Below are 13,506 nucleotides of genomic sequence, written 5' to 3' on the forward strand. Positions count from 1 at the left end.
CGCAGACGCAGAGCTCCGTGGCCACCGAGAGAGGACTTGGATTCTTTGCGGGTCCTGCATCCGTACCTCCAGAGGCAGTGAGCGAAGGGAGAGCACGCGCATTGTGTTCTGTGTGTGTCTGTTTATAATCTTCTCGCACAGAAGAAAAAAGATAGTGTTGACACAGGAGAGAAAAGTGAGAAAATGTTAATGCCTGTTTGAGAAAAGTGTGTAGTGAGGGGTTTTACAGCCTTAAAACATCTATAATAATTGTAAAACATAGCGCTGACTACTTCGCGGATTTTGTTTATCGCGGGTTATTTTTGAACGTAACTCCCACGATAAACGAGGGAGCACATTTTTCCTCAAATAAGTCCTCATCACAATGCCAATAACAACATGCACCGTCGAACGGCTGTTTTCTACTGTTAATGGGATAAAACCATCCACCAGAACATCCATGTTGACTCACAGACTGAATGCACTCTCCCTTGAAAGAAAACTGAGTGAATCGTTGGACTGTGATGACGTGATAAGAGAGTTCAACAAAAACCCCGTCGTCTCCTGGTGGAGCATTAAAAGGATTCATCGCATTGCGTTGCTGCTTGCATTGTCCATGGGGTGCTTGTGTCTGACACTTTGCGTCTGTGTAACTGTGCACACAGCGTCTGTGCAGTTGGCTGAGATGTGTTCATCATTAAACTTGGAATTCATTTTTGAAACAATGCCTTATTTAAATACCTGTTGACATTTTGGGTTTAGGCCGAGCCAAGTAGGCTACCAGACTTGCACTGAATATGTGTGTATGTGTGTGTGTGTGTGTGTGTGTGTGTGTGTGTGTGTGTGTGTGTGTGTGTGTGTGTGTGTGTGTGTGTGTGTGTGTGTGTGTGGCGCTGCACTGCAGCTTGCATTATCCATGAAGAGTACTTGTGTCTGACGTGTCGCGTCTGTGTGCTCACTTTGCCAGTGCTGTAGGCTAAGTGATAACGTTGCTTGCGATGTCCAAACAAGGCACACTTTTTCAAACGGTGTATTATAATACCTACACCTTACCTACAACCCCAAAGGTTGGGCCCGTCTGATTTTTTCTGGGCCCACCCATTTTGTGATTTCTGCCTACGCCCCTGGTTGTCTCCCTGCTCCAACACACCTGAATCCAATGAAAGACTCAAGTCTTTCATTGGATTCAATGTGTCAGTTTAGTTACATCTGTTACTTTAAAATCAATTTGTGATTTGTTTCGCTTAATTGTTACACCCCTACTAGCGATCTAACAAAACGTCAACTCAAACTCTGAAACAAATATCCGGCTCCCCTGAAAGAAAACATTTTTTAAATTTACACTTAACTGATCCAGACCAGACTGATGCACTCCTACTATCTTCCACCATGTGTATAGTGGTGCGCAATGTAACACAAGTGTCACTGCTTGTTTCTACCTGACGCAGTGTCGTTTTCACACCCAGCAACCATTTGCCTTTGATACCAAACGTACTGGTGCTCCTCTTTGCACCTATGGGTGTGTTTGTCTAAAGGGGAGGTGTGGTCATGTGCATAAGCTGGTGCGTTCCTATCTTCCATCACACCATTCCCTTGCATCCATTCAGTACCAAGCAGTGTACTACTTACATACTCCTGTTTACAGGGGCTTATAGGTGATGTGTTGATTAGTTGGTATCATAAAATGCTTACAACACAACATTGCATAATATGAAGTCTTAACATAATGCTCAGGTGTACCCTCAAGACAGCAGTTTGCACTCTGCCACGCCCCAAATGGATTCGTGTCATGTGGTTTAGAATCTCAAAATAGGGCCCTAAATGCCATCAACTTGTAACCTGCAAAAGTAGCAAAATTTTATAAATCAAGATCTGCAAACTGGTGTTTGTTTTTTTTTTAAATAAAAACTTGTTTTACATCATATATTATGCCATTTTAGGTTTAAGCACCCTTGTCATTTATTCATTTATTTGTCCATTAATCACAAACATTTAACTTTTACTTGAGTTGGTGTCTCTTGTTTCCTGGAGGAAAATGTTTAAGAATAAAAGCATCCACAAATGCTGCCAATGCTTGGAGTCCATCTTTATGATTCTGATTGGCAATTGCCTCAGCAATAAAAATATTTTTTTTTTTCAAAATTAGAGAGGGAAATAAGGGAATTTTACTTGAACTCATTAATTTATTAATTTTGCTAAATTGTAGAACCAGATGGTTTAGTTTAACTGATATCATGCACATCATTCAAGCATCAAAAAGTATTTTAACTAATTAATTAATTAATTAATTAATTCAATGAACTCAGCTGATGTGCTATCGTTCTGTAATGATAAAAAATCTATTCATATTATATGACATAAAAAGTCCTCAGCCTTATTTTAATGTCACAATGTCACATATCACACAGAATTTTATCAAAGGGAGAAAATACATTTCCACATACAGATGTGCAAATTTGTTCAAATAAAATAAATATTTTGAGGTAATAGCAAAGGTAACACAGACTGACATACAGGGAACTTTGGAATATTTTAATCTAAGATCATAAAATTAAGTTTTAGAGTTTATGCCTTTTAAAAATATTTGTCATATTGGAACAACTTGTTTTTAAAATATCCTTAAAACCATTTGGTGCTCTGGTTGGGATATTTCTTTTTCTGTTTGATGTAGGAAATTCTGTTTCTTCTGTGTGTCCTCGAACGCCTCATCCTTCTTGGCGCCAACGTCAGCGTCTAATAACCAATAACAGGGCAAAACGAAACCAATGACGTAGCCAGGAAGTGTAAATAGCTCCGACAGATGTTTAGCTTTTTTTCTTCTTCAAGTTCAGTAAAGTCCACATATTTTTTACATTTAGAAAATATGCAAACCTGGAGTCTTGTAACTATTTGTATTTTGCTCGGTGTTATTGTGAGATGGGGCGTTTCGTTAAATTCGTATTCAGGTAGGAAATGTTTAAATCACTACAGGCTTTCTGACCTCTTTGATGATCTACAACAGCTGTCAGAGTTAAAGTGTTTGTTTAATTCATTCATTTTGTGACTTTTTGTTGTCGTCACTCTAACAGTTGAGTGTTTTTGTCCAGGAGCAGGCAAACCGCCCATGTTTGGGGACTATGAAGCACAAAGACACTGGCAAGAAGTCACCTATAATCTGCCTGTTAATGAATGGTGAGTGATAGGGTGAGGTCTCATGTGTTTACTCGGGACCACGTTTCACTCACGTTAACGCTACATGTGACAAATCCAGTCTCATTCAGGCTCTCATGAATCCAAAAAAAAGAACAGTTTTAAGATTTCACAAAGTGATTTCAAACTGCAAGTGTGTAACTTGATTCACCGAATCTTATTAATAACAGAAGCAATAATTATCACTTCTTTTCGTGTCTAGAGTTTGGGGTTGCCACAGTGGATCAAGTCCCTTTGGCATTTCCCTTGTTTCACGCAGGGTTGCTGGATCTGCATGTTGAGTTGGCACAAGTTTTACGCTGGATGATGCCATTTTATTTTGGATAATGGGCAGGGGCTGTGTTTGAACCGGGAACCTTCTACGCTGAAAACAAGCACACTTAACCGTTTATCTACAACTCTTGTGGATCATCCGTTTGTATGTAGCACTTAAAAAGATCTTTGTCATTTGGTTAGTGGATCCTCCTCCCTTTGTCATATGGCATTGGCTGTTTGTCCCATTGTATAAAAAAAACAAAAAATTGTCCATTATATGACTTATGCATTTATATAGCGCTTTTCCATCTGCATCAGAAGCTCAAAGCATTTTACAATGATGCCTCACATTCACTCATTCATACAAGCACACTCGCACACCGTCAGGGTGCTACCATGCAAGAAGCTCACGACACACCAGGAGCAACTAGGGACTTTGGTTCCACAACCTTGTCATAAACCAAGTGGCTGTTGATAAGGTACTGTAGTCCTTTTCCTTGCACAGCATGTAGTAACAAACCGCCATGATTGTAAGGAGATAAAGTGAGACATCATGGTGTTGAAGTTGTACAGGAGGCAAATGATGAATTTCAAGATGAACCATGATCCTCGATAATTTAAATAACAATAGATGCAAACTAATAGCAATCTGTGGTTTGTGTATGGTACAGTAACAATAGCTAAGCCCTTTGTAAAAATGCATCAATGAGATGAGGAAGCTTTTGTTGACTTTGCCTTGACTATAATCTATTTAGGTGGCATATAAAACAAATAATGACTGTTTTATATTTGCGCAAAGAAAAAAGTTCTATTCAACAAGCACAGGGAAGTTGAATGGAATGTTCAATCAACTTGTGCAAATATTCTTACCATTTCATTCATAAACCTTCATTTGTATACATCTCACCTTATCCAGTATGGAGCTCAGATTTTTATGATCTGTATATTGAAATTGCACAAGTTTTACACAGGGTGCTCTTTCTGACACAAGGTTATATTGATACGGAGAATGAACCCAAGGGAAATATTACATGAAACCAAAATTCCACGAGTATGGAGTGAAATGATCTCCATGTGAATTTCATTTATCTGCAGGTGGTCTCAAACTGATAGTCTAGGAGCCAGGCCTCTGGCTGTACAGGTTTGGTTTTTTCAGTCCATTATAGGAGGTTTCTGTGTACTCGATATACATTTAACACTCAGAATTTCAACGCGCAAGGTACAAAATGGTAATTTCAGACAAAACTGTCTATTAATGGGTGTGTTCATTTGAAACACAGTAAGGTTGGTACAATTTCTCAGTAAACATGCTTCAACATTTGTGCTTCTTCAGGTACTTCAACACCACTGACAATGATTTGAATTACTGGGGTCTTGACTACCCTCCTCTGACTGCCTATCACAGCTTGATCTGTGCTCACATGTAAGTGTTTCTGTTAGGCTAGTTTTTGTAAACGGTGTTCTTGCTTACGCAGATGAAAGTTTCATGAAACGCAGTCCAACGGTTCAAATGATCCTCTTAATAATCTCAGAGTGAGACAACACCATAGACTCTTTGAAGGAGTTTTAAAAACGACTACAACTACAAGTGAGCATAAACTGTATTCAGCCATTCACACTGTATAAGTGTAAAATGCAAGGCAATAGGGCAGTTCTATGGTAATGGAATTACAATGGCAGCAATATCTGGACATCACTCATCACATGCATTGCTGGGATCAGGTTATGGGGGCAACGGCTCCAGTAGGGGACCCCAAACTTCCCTTTTTTCAGCAACATTTACCACCTCTGACTGGGGGATGCAGAGATGTTCCCAGGCCAGACCTTGTCCTGGGTCTTCCCCTGGGTCTCCTCTCAGCTGGACATGCCTGGAATTCCTCCCTAAGGAGGCACCATCCCATCATCCATCCCACCTCACAGGTGTGGCATTTCAACATACTGGTTAGACAGCATGATTATTGCGCAGGTGTGCCTTAGACTGGCCCCTCACTACATATTCCACCAGCACCTCCCACAGCATCTACTAGGTACCTGATCATACTTCTCCAAGTCCACAAAACACATGTAGACTGGATGGGCATACTCTCAGGCCCCCTTCAGGATCCTTGTGAGAGTGAAGAGCTGGTCAGTTGTTCCACGGCCAAGATGGAACCCGCATTGTTCCTGTTCAGTCTGAGGTTCAGCTATCGCCAAACCCCTTTTTCAGCACCCTGGAGTAGACTTTACCAGCGAGGCTGTGTAGTGTGATCCCCTGGAGTTGGCACACACTCTCTGGTCCCTTTTTTATATATGGGGACCACCACCCCAGTTTGCCACTCCTTTGGCACTGTTGCAGATCTCCACGCAGTGTTGAAGAGACGTCTCATCCAGGATAGTCCGTCCACACCCAGAGCCTTCAGCATTTCTGGATGGTTCTCATCAACCCCCGGGGCTTTGCAACTGTGGAGTTGTTTGACTACCTCAGTGACTTCCATCAGGAAAATTGATGATGATCCCACATCAGCTTCCAACTCTGCCTCAACTACAGAGGGTGCTCCAGTGTGATGCAGGTGTTCCTCAAAGTGCTCCTTCCAGCAACCAATTACCACCTCAGCTGAGGTCAATAGAGTCGCATCCTTACTGTATACAGCTTGAATGGTTCCCCGTTTTCCTCTACTTAGCTGCCGCACTGTCCTCCAGAAGCACCATGGTGGCGACCAAAAGTCCTTCTCCTTGGTTGCTCCTAATTCCTCTCACACTTGCTGCTTTGCCTCCCCAACAACAGAGGATGCCGCCCTTCAGGCCTGTCAGTTCCTTGCAACAGCCTATCCCTTTAAAGACTCCTCCTTCAGTTGGCATCCCTGACCACTGGTGTCCACCACGGTGTTTGAGGGTTACCGTGTACCGTGGTACCATGTACACTTATGAGCATCTTTATGTTTGAACATAGTGTTCCTTATGGACAATCCATGGCTAGCACAGAAGTCCAGTAACAAACAACCGCTCAGGTTTAGGTCAGGACGGCCATTCCTCCCAATCACACTTCTCCAGGTGTCTCTAATTGCCCATGTGTGCTCTGAAGTCCCCCAGCAGAACAATGGATTCCCTCACTGGAGACCCATGCAGGACTCCAGCCAGGGACCAAGGAGGCAGAATGATGTGAACTGGTGCATATGCACAAACAACAGAGGTTAAATAAATTATAAATAATTACCTTTGAGACAAGATTCCAAATGCGTTCTCCACCACACAACAAGCACGAGACAACCCATAGCTGTAAATAATTTCTCTGTGATTCTGGGAGCGATGAGTGAATGGTTTTATCAGCCAAGTTCTGTGTGCAAATGAGTCATCGGCTATGAAATGATTATTTTATATAGCGTGGCGTCAAGCAGACAAAGCGGGACACATTGGCACGATGAATTGCGCGGCAACAGGGGGTCAAATTCATGCACATGTCAAGATGCTTTTAGTCTGGCTTCTCGCCTGAGACCAATTTGCCATGGGAGACCTTACCAGGAGCACGATGGCTCCAGACAATACAGCTCTCAGGTTTATATGGACACAAACTTCTCCACCAAATCTGGACATACATATTACTATTTAAAAATTTACTCTGATTAATTCTGTTATTGTAGAATTACCCTGTTACATTAGCTTCAGTATGACATGCATTAGTGTTGTTCTTAAGAGTCTACACTGTAAAACCAGAAGTTCAGAATGAACACCCACAATGTTATTTTTAACTGTCAAACATTCAGTCTGTATTCATACTCATATCAAGTGTTTTTTTTAAAAACACTTTTAAAATGTTGTATTTTTAACACAGTAATAGTGTTATCTGGGAAATTCTTATAGTTTTAAAATCTTGAGCCTTTTTCTGAGCTACATGTCTTTGAAGTCAGATGCCATGATAGTGGTGTAAAGATGGTTGAAATTAAAACCAGAACTTTAGTAATACAGATGAATATGCTGTGTATATGTCCCTTTGCGTAGGAATTTTAATTGGCTGTCCTTTTGTCTGTCGTTTCATGATGTTTTCAGTATTGTATAAAATTATCTGTATGAAAACTGTAATTCTGGCACTTTTTTTTCCTTACAGAGCCAATATAATAAACCCAGAATGGGTGCGGCTACACAAATCTAGAGGATATGAAAGTGCGGCACACAAGTTGTTCATGAGAGCTACAGGTATGGTAACAAACAAAAGTAAAATATTTCATGGATCATATGTAACTCATGATTGAAATAACCATTTGCTTTATGCTTTTGAAGGTTAGATGGTTAGATGATGTGATACACAGAGCTACTATAATAACTGTGGTGTTTCCTCTCCCTTTTTGGCCTCAGTCTTGGTGTCAGATTTGTTGATATACATCCCTGCTGTGGTTTTATACTGTTTGTACCTGACTGATGGATCATCTAAGAGAAAGGTAACATCCCCAATATCACACGGCATCTAATATTAAGACCTTTTTTCCCCCTCTGAGCCTGAATCTCATCTTGTTATTTGTGTCAAGGTGCATGGGAGCTGCTCTTGCCACCCACTCCTGCTGAATTTCGGACCATTACCGCCCACAACCGCAACATGCACAAATTTTATCCTTGCACTGCCATGCAATTCGGCGTGCCAATACGTCATGCTTTGTCCTACTTGGCACCATGCTATATAAAATAATCATTTCATAGCTGATGACACGTTTGTGCTGAGAACTTGGCTGATGAAACAATTCTCTGATCTCAGAATACAGTGTATTCCTCTGTTCTTACCCAAAACCTTTTTTAAATCTATCGATCAAATGCTTTCCTCATTTATGTGGGGAGATAAAACTCCCAGGGTTCGTAAATCATTACTACAAAAATGTCGGCTCAGTGGAGGTCTGTCTTTACCTAATTTGATGTATTATTATTGGGCAGCTAACATTTAAAAATACATTTATTGGTTAAAAGATCCTGATACAACTTTGTGTCAGTTAGAAGCTCAGTCGTGTTTGTCTACCTCTGTCCCTGCCTTATTATTTTCATCTTTCCCCGTGTCCCTGTCTCGGTCCAAATTATCCAGAAGTTATCCCAATCTATCAAATTTATCAAACAGAGCACTGCTGTGTTTGATAAATCCCAGGGAGAGAAGTAAGATCTAAGTTATGTTTATTCTTTGCCCCATTGGGTTTTGTATTTTGATGTTATCTCTCACATTCTTGGAGTCAAGCTGGAGCTTTGTCCTCTGATTGCTGTTTTTGAACTTCCCACTGTGTCCCTTACTAACTTGCAGGTGGATGTAATTGCCTTTACCTCATTGCTAGCACATCGCAGAATCTTATTATCCTTGAACGCTCCACGTCCCCCATCTATTTCTTTATGGTTGAACGATCTCATGTTTTTCTTAAAACTTGAAAAAAATCAAGTTGAGTCTCAGAGGGAGGGCTGATGGGTTTCTGAAAATGTGTCAACCATGTATTTTTTTTAACTTGGGTCTTTGAAAAATATTGGACCTGATTGAAATGATTGTCATGGGAGTGTATTTTTATTATTTATTTATCTTAAATATCATTTTGGTGGGCCTATGGTTGGTATATTGGTGTTGGGTATTTGTGAATGTTTGGGATGTGGCAGGTTTATGCATTTTGATTGCACTTTCATCATGTTTGTGCTCTGTAAGTGATGTGCAGGGTTTTTTTTTTTTGATGGGGGAAAAAAAATAAGAAATAAACTTTAAGGCTCCAACACGCTCAGAATACAGTGGAGTCCTTACATGTACTTTTGAAAATATAACATGCAGCTCTGGTGCTTAAATCACTGCAATGGCTTCCAGTGCAACCGGTGGTTTCACTGCCGTACAACACCTGCCTGACCAGTGACCTGTAGCTACAGCGTAGTAGGCAGGTTTGCCTTCCATCATCCTAATAAGTAAAACTTTCTTCTCAGGTGTGCACTCTGCTTTGCTTCCTGCTGTACCCAGGACTGATTCTGATTGATTACGGGCATTTCCAGTATCCTTTTTTGTTCAGGACCATTTCTAGTGTCCATCAAGTGTGACATCATTATCATATGAAACACTGCTGATGATTTAATTGGATTTAAAGGCATTTGTTTAATTTCATGTGAAGTCTCATGTAAATTTTACAGAACGATAATCTCTACAGCGCCAAGAGAATTTACGAGATTGGCACTCATTGGAGCGCTGACCTGTGGCTTTGGCTAAACTGTTACGTCTGTGACATAATATTCAGATTAGTTTGTGTTTGAGTGGCTGTGGAGTTACTGATTGAAATGCCTTGACAAGAACTAAGGACATTGACAGAAAATCCTCACATTGATCTGCTCTTAATTCTGATCTCTTAACTTCCTATCTGCTAACATGTGAATCTTCTTATTGCAGTACTGTCCTTAACTGTGTCGGGTACAATGCAGTGAGCCTGGGCTTGGCCCTGTGGGGGGTTCTGTCTCTGGGTGTGGGCCAGGATGTGTTGGGCTCCATGGCCTTTTCTCTGGCTCTCAACTACAAACAGATGGAGCTGTACCACGCTCTGCCCTTCTTCTGTTACCTGTTGGGCAAGTGTGTGAAAATGGGCCTGATGGGGCGAGGGTGAGTCAGTTTGTTTACCTGTTTTTGTTTTCCTGCAGTCTTTTCTGACTTTAGAGCAGATAGCTCAGTGGGATAAGGAGTTGGGCCACCAATATGTAAACCTGGGTTCGAGCCGGTCATGCTGCCTGTTTGTGTCCTTGGACAAAACACTTCATTTGCATGTTCGAGTCGACCCAGCTGTAAATGAGTTCTTGGCTGGGGGAATAACATGAGATGGACTGGGGTCCCATCCAGGGAGAGCTGTAGACACTTATCCGTTTCACACCACAGAATCCGGGGATAAGCACTGGCATCAAAGGGCCTCACGGAATTAGTACTACAACTGCTGCTGCTGCTGCTACTACTACTATTTTTGTTTCCTTGTTTGTTTGTTCTTTCTTTTCATTTGTTTGTTTTTCTTTTGTTTGTTGTCTTCTCTTTTTGTTGTTCTATTTCTTACATTTTTATTCTTATTCCATTTGTTCTTGCATTCTTTCTTTCATTCATTTTTTTCATTATTTTGATTGTTCAGTCATTCTTCTGTTTTTCTTTCATTCTTGCATTCATTCTTTCATTTGATTTCAATTTATTTTCATTTATATAGTGCCAAATCACAACAAAGTTGCCTCAAGGCGCTTCACACAAGTAGCAAGCACACAGGCAACAGTGGTAAGAATGTGTTCACCAAGCTGGGCATCAAAATGTAACAGCAACAGTGGGGGGAAAAAAATCTTCAAAACAAGTGGAACATGTATTTGTTTTTAAGTATGGACCACTAGGGTCTTGAGAATGTAGTTTTTCTTGTTTGTTTGTTTTTACAAGCTTTATTCTCTGAATAAAATCCCGGTCACTCTTTTGCATGAAAAGGACCAAAAACTGGAATATTTTGCCAAAATAATGATCCCTGCCCCACAAAAGTATCTTTATTTACAGATGATCAAAGACACATTTCCCAATATGTATGGAACTATGCTAACTTTCTGCACAGTTTCATTGATGCCAGTTGTTGCACCATGCAGCAGTGTGGGAAACAATGTGTTAAGTTTGTTTTGTTTTTTTTGTTTTTTTTTTTAAACTAGGCCCATTATTTCACTTGCTGTAACAACAAGAACAGAAGAAAAAAGAAAAAAAACTGTTTGAAACATGCCTTCTGTAGTGCCCAAACCTCATGCAAGAGGTTTTGCTGGAAGGGGTATAGTTTTATGTAGAGAATGTGTTGAAATATCTGTGATGGATGGACACTGTGGGACACATAGACCATCAAAAATCTAACAAGGATTTACATATAATGTTTTCTATGCATAGAGCACTGAAATGCAAACCATATTAAAGCCATTGTCCATTTGAATTAAGCGTGCCACAATTAATTTCCTTTTTTGTTTACTTTTCGAAGACGATGCTTGCATTTTCTAATGTGGTCTGTCGATATCGCAAATCCTATTTAGCCAAGCTGCCGATACAACATCAAATTAAAGGCCAAGGTTTTTGTAGGAGTAATTTACTAAAAGTAAACAAAAGCCTGATTTTACACGGAATGGACCATGGCTTTAAGGATTTACTTGCAATTGAAAAGGCCAAAATAAAGGGACACTCCACTCGTATTAAAATAGCAGTTTCTAAAAGATAAAGATAATGATCAAATCAACCTTGAAATACAGTTTCTGGTAATTATTGGAATTTATTTTCTTGAGAATTCTTAAAATGAAATTTCCTCCAGTTGCCTGTGCTATGACATCACAAGTGCTCTTAACACACTGTTGAATGTAAACACACGTATAGAGATATCAGTAAAACGTCTTACAAAATCTCAAAATAGACTAATGATTTGACTGATATTCATAAATAAGAGCAAGAAATATAATTTGCTACTTTCTGATGTCACATTATAATTTAAGTGTAAGATTTTCAGGTGTTTTACTGCAGTATCTATACATGTATGTACACCAGACTGTGCAAAATCAGCACTTGTAGCACATGGAAGGCTGGTCAGTTTTTTAAAAATCATAAAAATTAAGCTAATCTATTGCAAATCTTGTTTTTATTTAAAATGTCACTGTTTCCATATATAATCTGTTATTTTATGGGTTAACATTACTTGCTTGTTTGGGTGCTTACAGTGTCCCTTTAAGCACCCAAACATACCTTGAAATGAAAACAAATTGACACAATATTAACGAGTTATTTAGTGGAAACCAAAATCAAGATGGCTGCCATGGGGGCATCTTGATTATTGGAGCATGCCACAACTCTATATGAAACATCCTTACCACCGTAACTGAGAAAATGAAAGCAAAAGGACTGGGCATTTTTAAGATTTATAAGGCAGAAAATAAAATCAGTATGGCTGCCATGGATGTAGTAGCCATCTTGATTTATCAGAGTGGGATGTGAATTCAAAGGGAAATCATAGCAGGATGTGCATAAAAAGGAATCATCCTAAAACCAACCTCAGCACACCCTAGAATAATTGACACATGAATTTTTTTTTACTTATCAAAAGTTGAATTTGACAAACAGCTTTTGAAAGAATGTGAATTGACGGAAAATCAGGAAACTCATGGTGACTCACCTTCAGAAAGCTTTATAGAGTAGGGCTATGTCTGTACAGTTCAAGATTTCCAGTCCAAGTGAGGATTCTGAAGCCACCGAGCAAAATAAACATGTTTACAGCTTGCACCCCATGACACTGATGGCACTTAGCATGCACTCATTGAACTGCACTTGCTGCTTCATTCTAAAGTGATATATTGTAAGTAATTAATCTGAGGGGCCCTAAATTCAATGACGCATAAACGTAATCAGTATTCGACTAGTTTCATCTTTAAAAGACAGGTTACTTATAATGACTAATAATATTAGACTGAGCTCCCGACTGTACATGGGACAGATGGACACTGGGACCAAAATGATGATTTCCATCTCTGAAACCTTCAATATCCCAAAGTTAAATATGTGTGAATAATAAATCTTCACAAATTCTGATCTGAGTAAAAAAAAGTCACCTTCATCTATGTAAATTGGCAATGAAAAATTATCTCCAATATCAGAAAAAGAAAAAAAAAATCAATGAGCCTTAAGAGATCCGTCATCATGCAAAAGTAAATGCAATTTGTGAAAAATGCACAAATATCTGTTTTAAACACTGACTATGCAAAAATTATACATACAAATGATACCTTTTCCATGCAAATAATGTACAGTGCCAAAGTAAAAATGTCCCACAACATGTTTGCCTGTCATATGTGTGACGGACAGACATTTTGTGGGACGGAAATGGTTCATTGGTTGTGGGGATTTGGCCACTTGAATTTTTTTTCATGGATTTCATTATAGAGTATGCTTGTGGGTAGGTCTTCATCACACTTAAGTCAGCTTTTTTTTTTATCTTCCCACAGTGAGGAGCAACATCTAGCGTTATGGACGGATACTGTGGGACGGAAAAAAATATGCCCAAAATAAAAGGACTACAGTATCAAATTCCAAAAATCTAATGAAAAGTTATTTTTGTCAACTTTTTCAATCAACCAGTAAGTGTTTTG

The 13,506-nt window shown here is 39.6% G+C and overlaps 1 protein-coding gene across 1 annotated transcript in view; it reads left to right on the forward strand.

Moving 5' to 3' along the window:
• Positions 1–2,748: 2,748 nt before the first annotated feature.
• Positions 2,749–13,506, forward strand: part of alg6 (ALG6 alpha-1,3-glucosyltransferase) — a 73,700-nt gene continuing 62,942 nt past the window's right edge. Inside the window, exons 1-7 of the mRNA XM_034179548.1 lie at positions 2,749–2,924; positions 3,066–3,150; positions 4,757–4,846; positions 7,505–7,593; positions 7,753–7,835; positions 9,328–9,392; positions 9,803–9,988. Of these exons, the coding sequence (XP_034035439.1) occupies positions 2,780–2,924; positions 3,066–3,150; positions 4,757–4,846; positions 7,505–7,593; positions 7,753–7,835; positions 9,328–9,392; positions 9,803–9,988 (743 nt within the window). The 5' untranslated portion in view covers positions 2,749–2,779. The remainder of the gene's footprint in view (positions 2,925–3,065; positions 3,151–4,756; positions 4,847–7,504; positions 7,594–7,752; positions 7,836–9,327; positions 9,393–9,802; positions 9,989–13,506) is intronic.

The sequence above is a fragment of the Thalassophryne amazonica genome, chromosome 10 (assembly GCF_902500255.1).
Source record: "Thalassophryne amazonica chromosome 10, fThaAma1.1, whole genome shotgun sequence".
NCBI lineage: Eukaryota > Metazoa > Chordata > Actinopteri > Batrachoidiformes > Batrachoididae > Thalassophryne > Thalassophryne amazonica.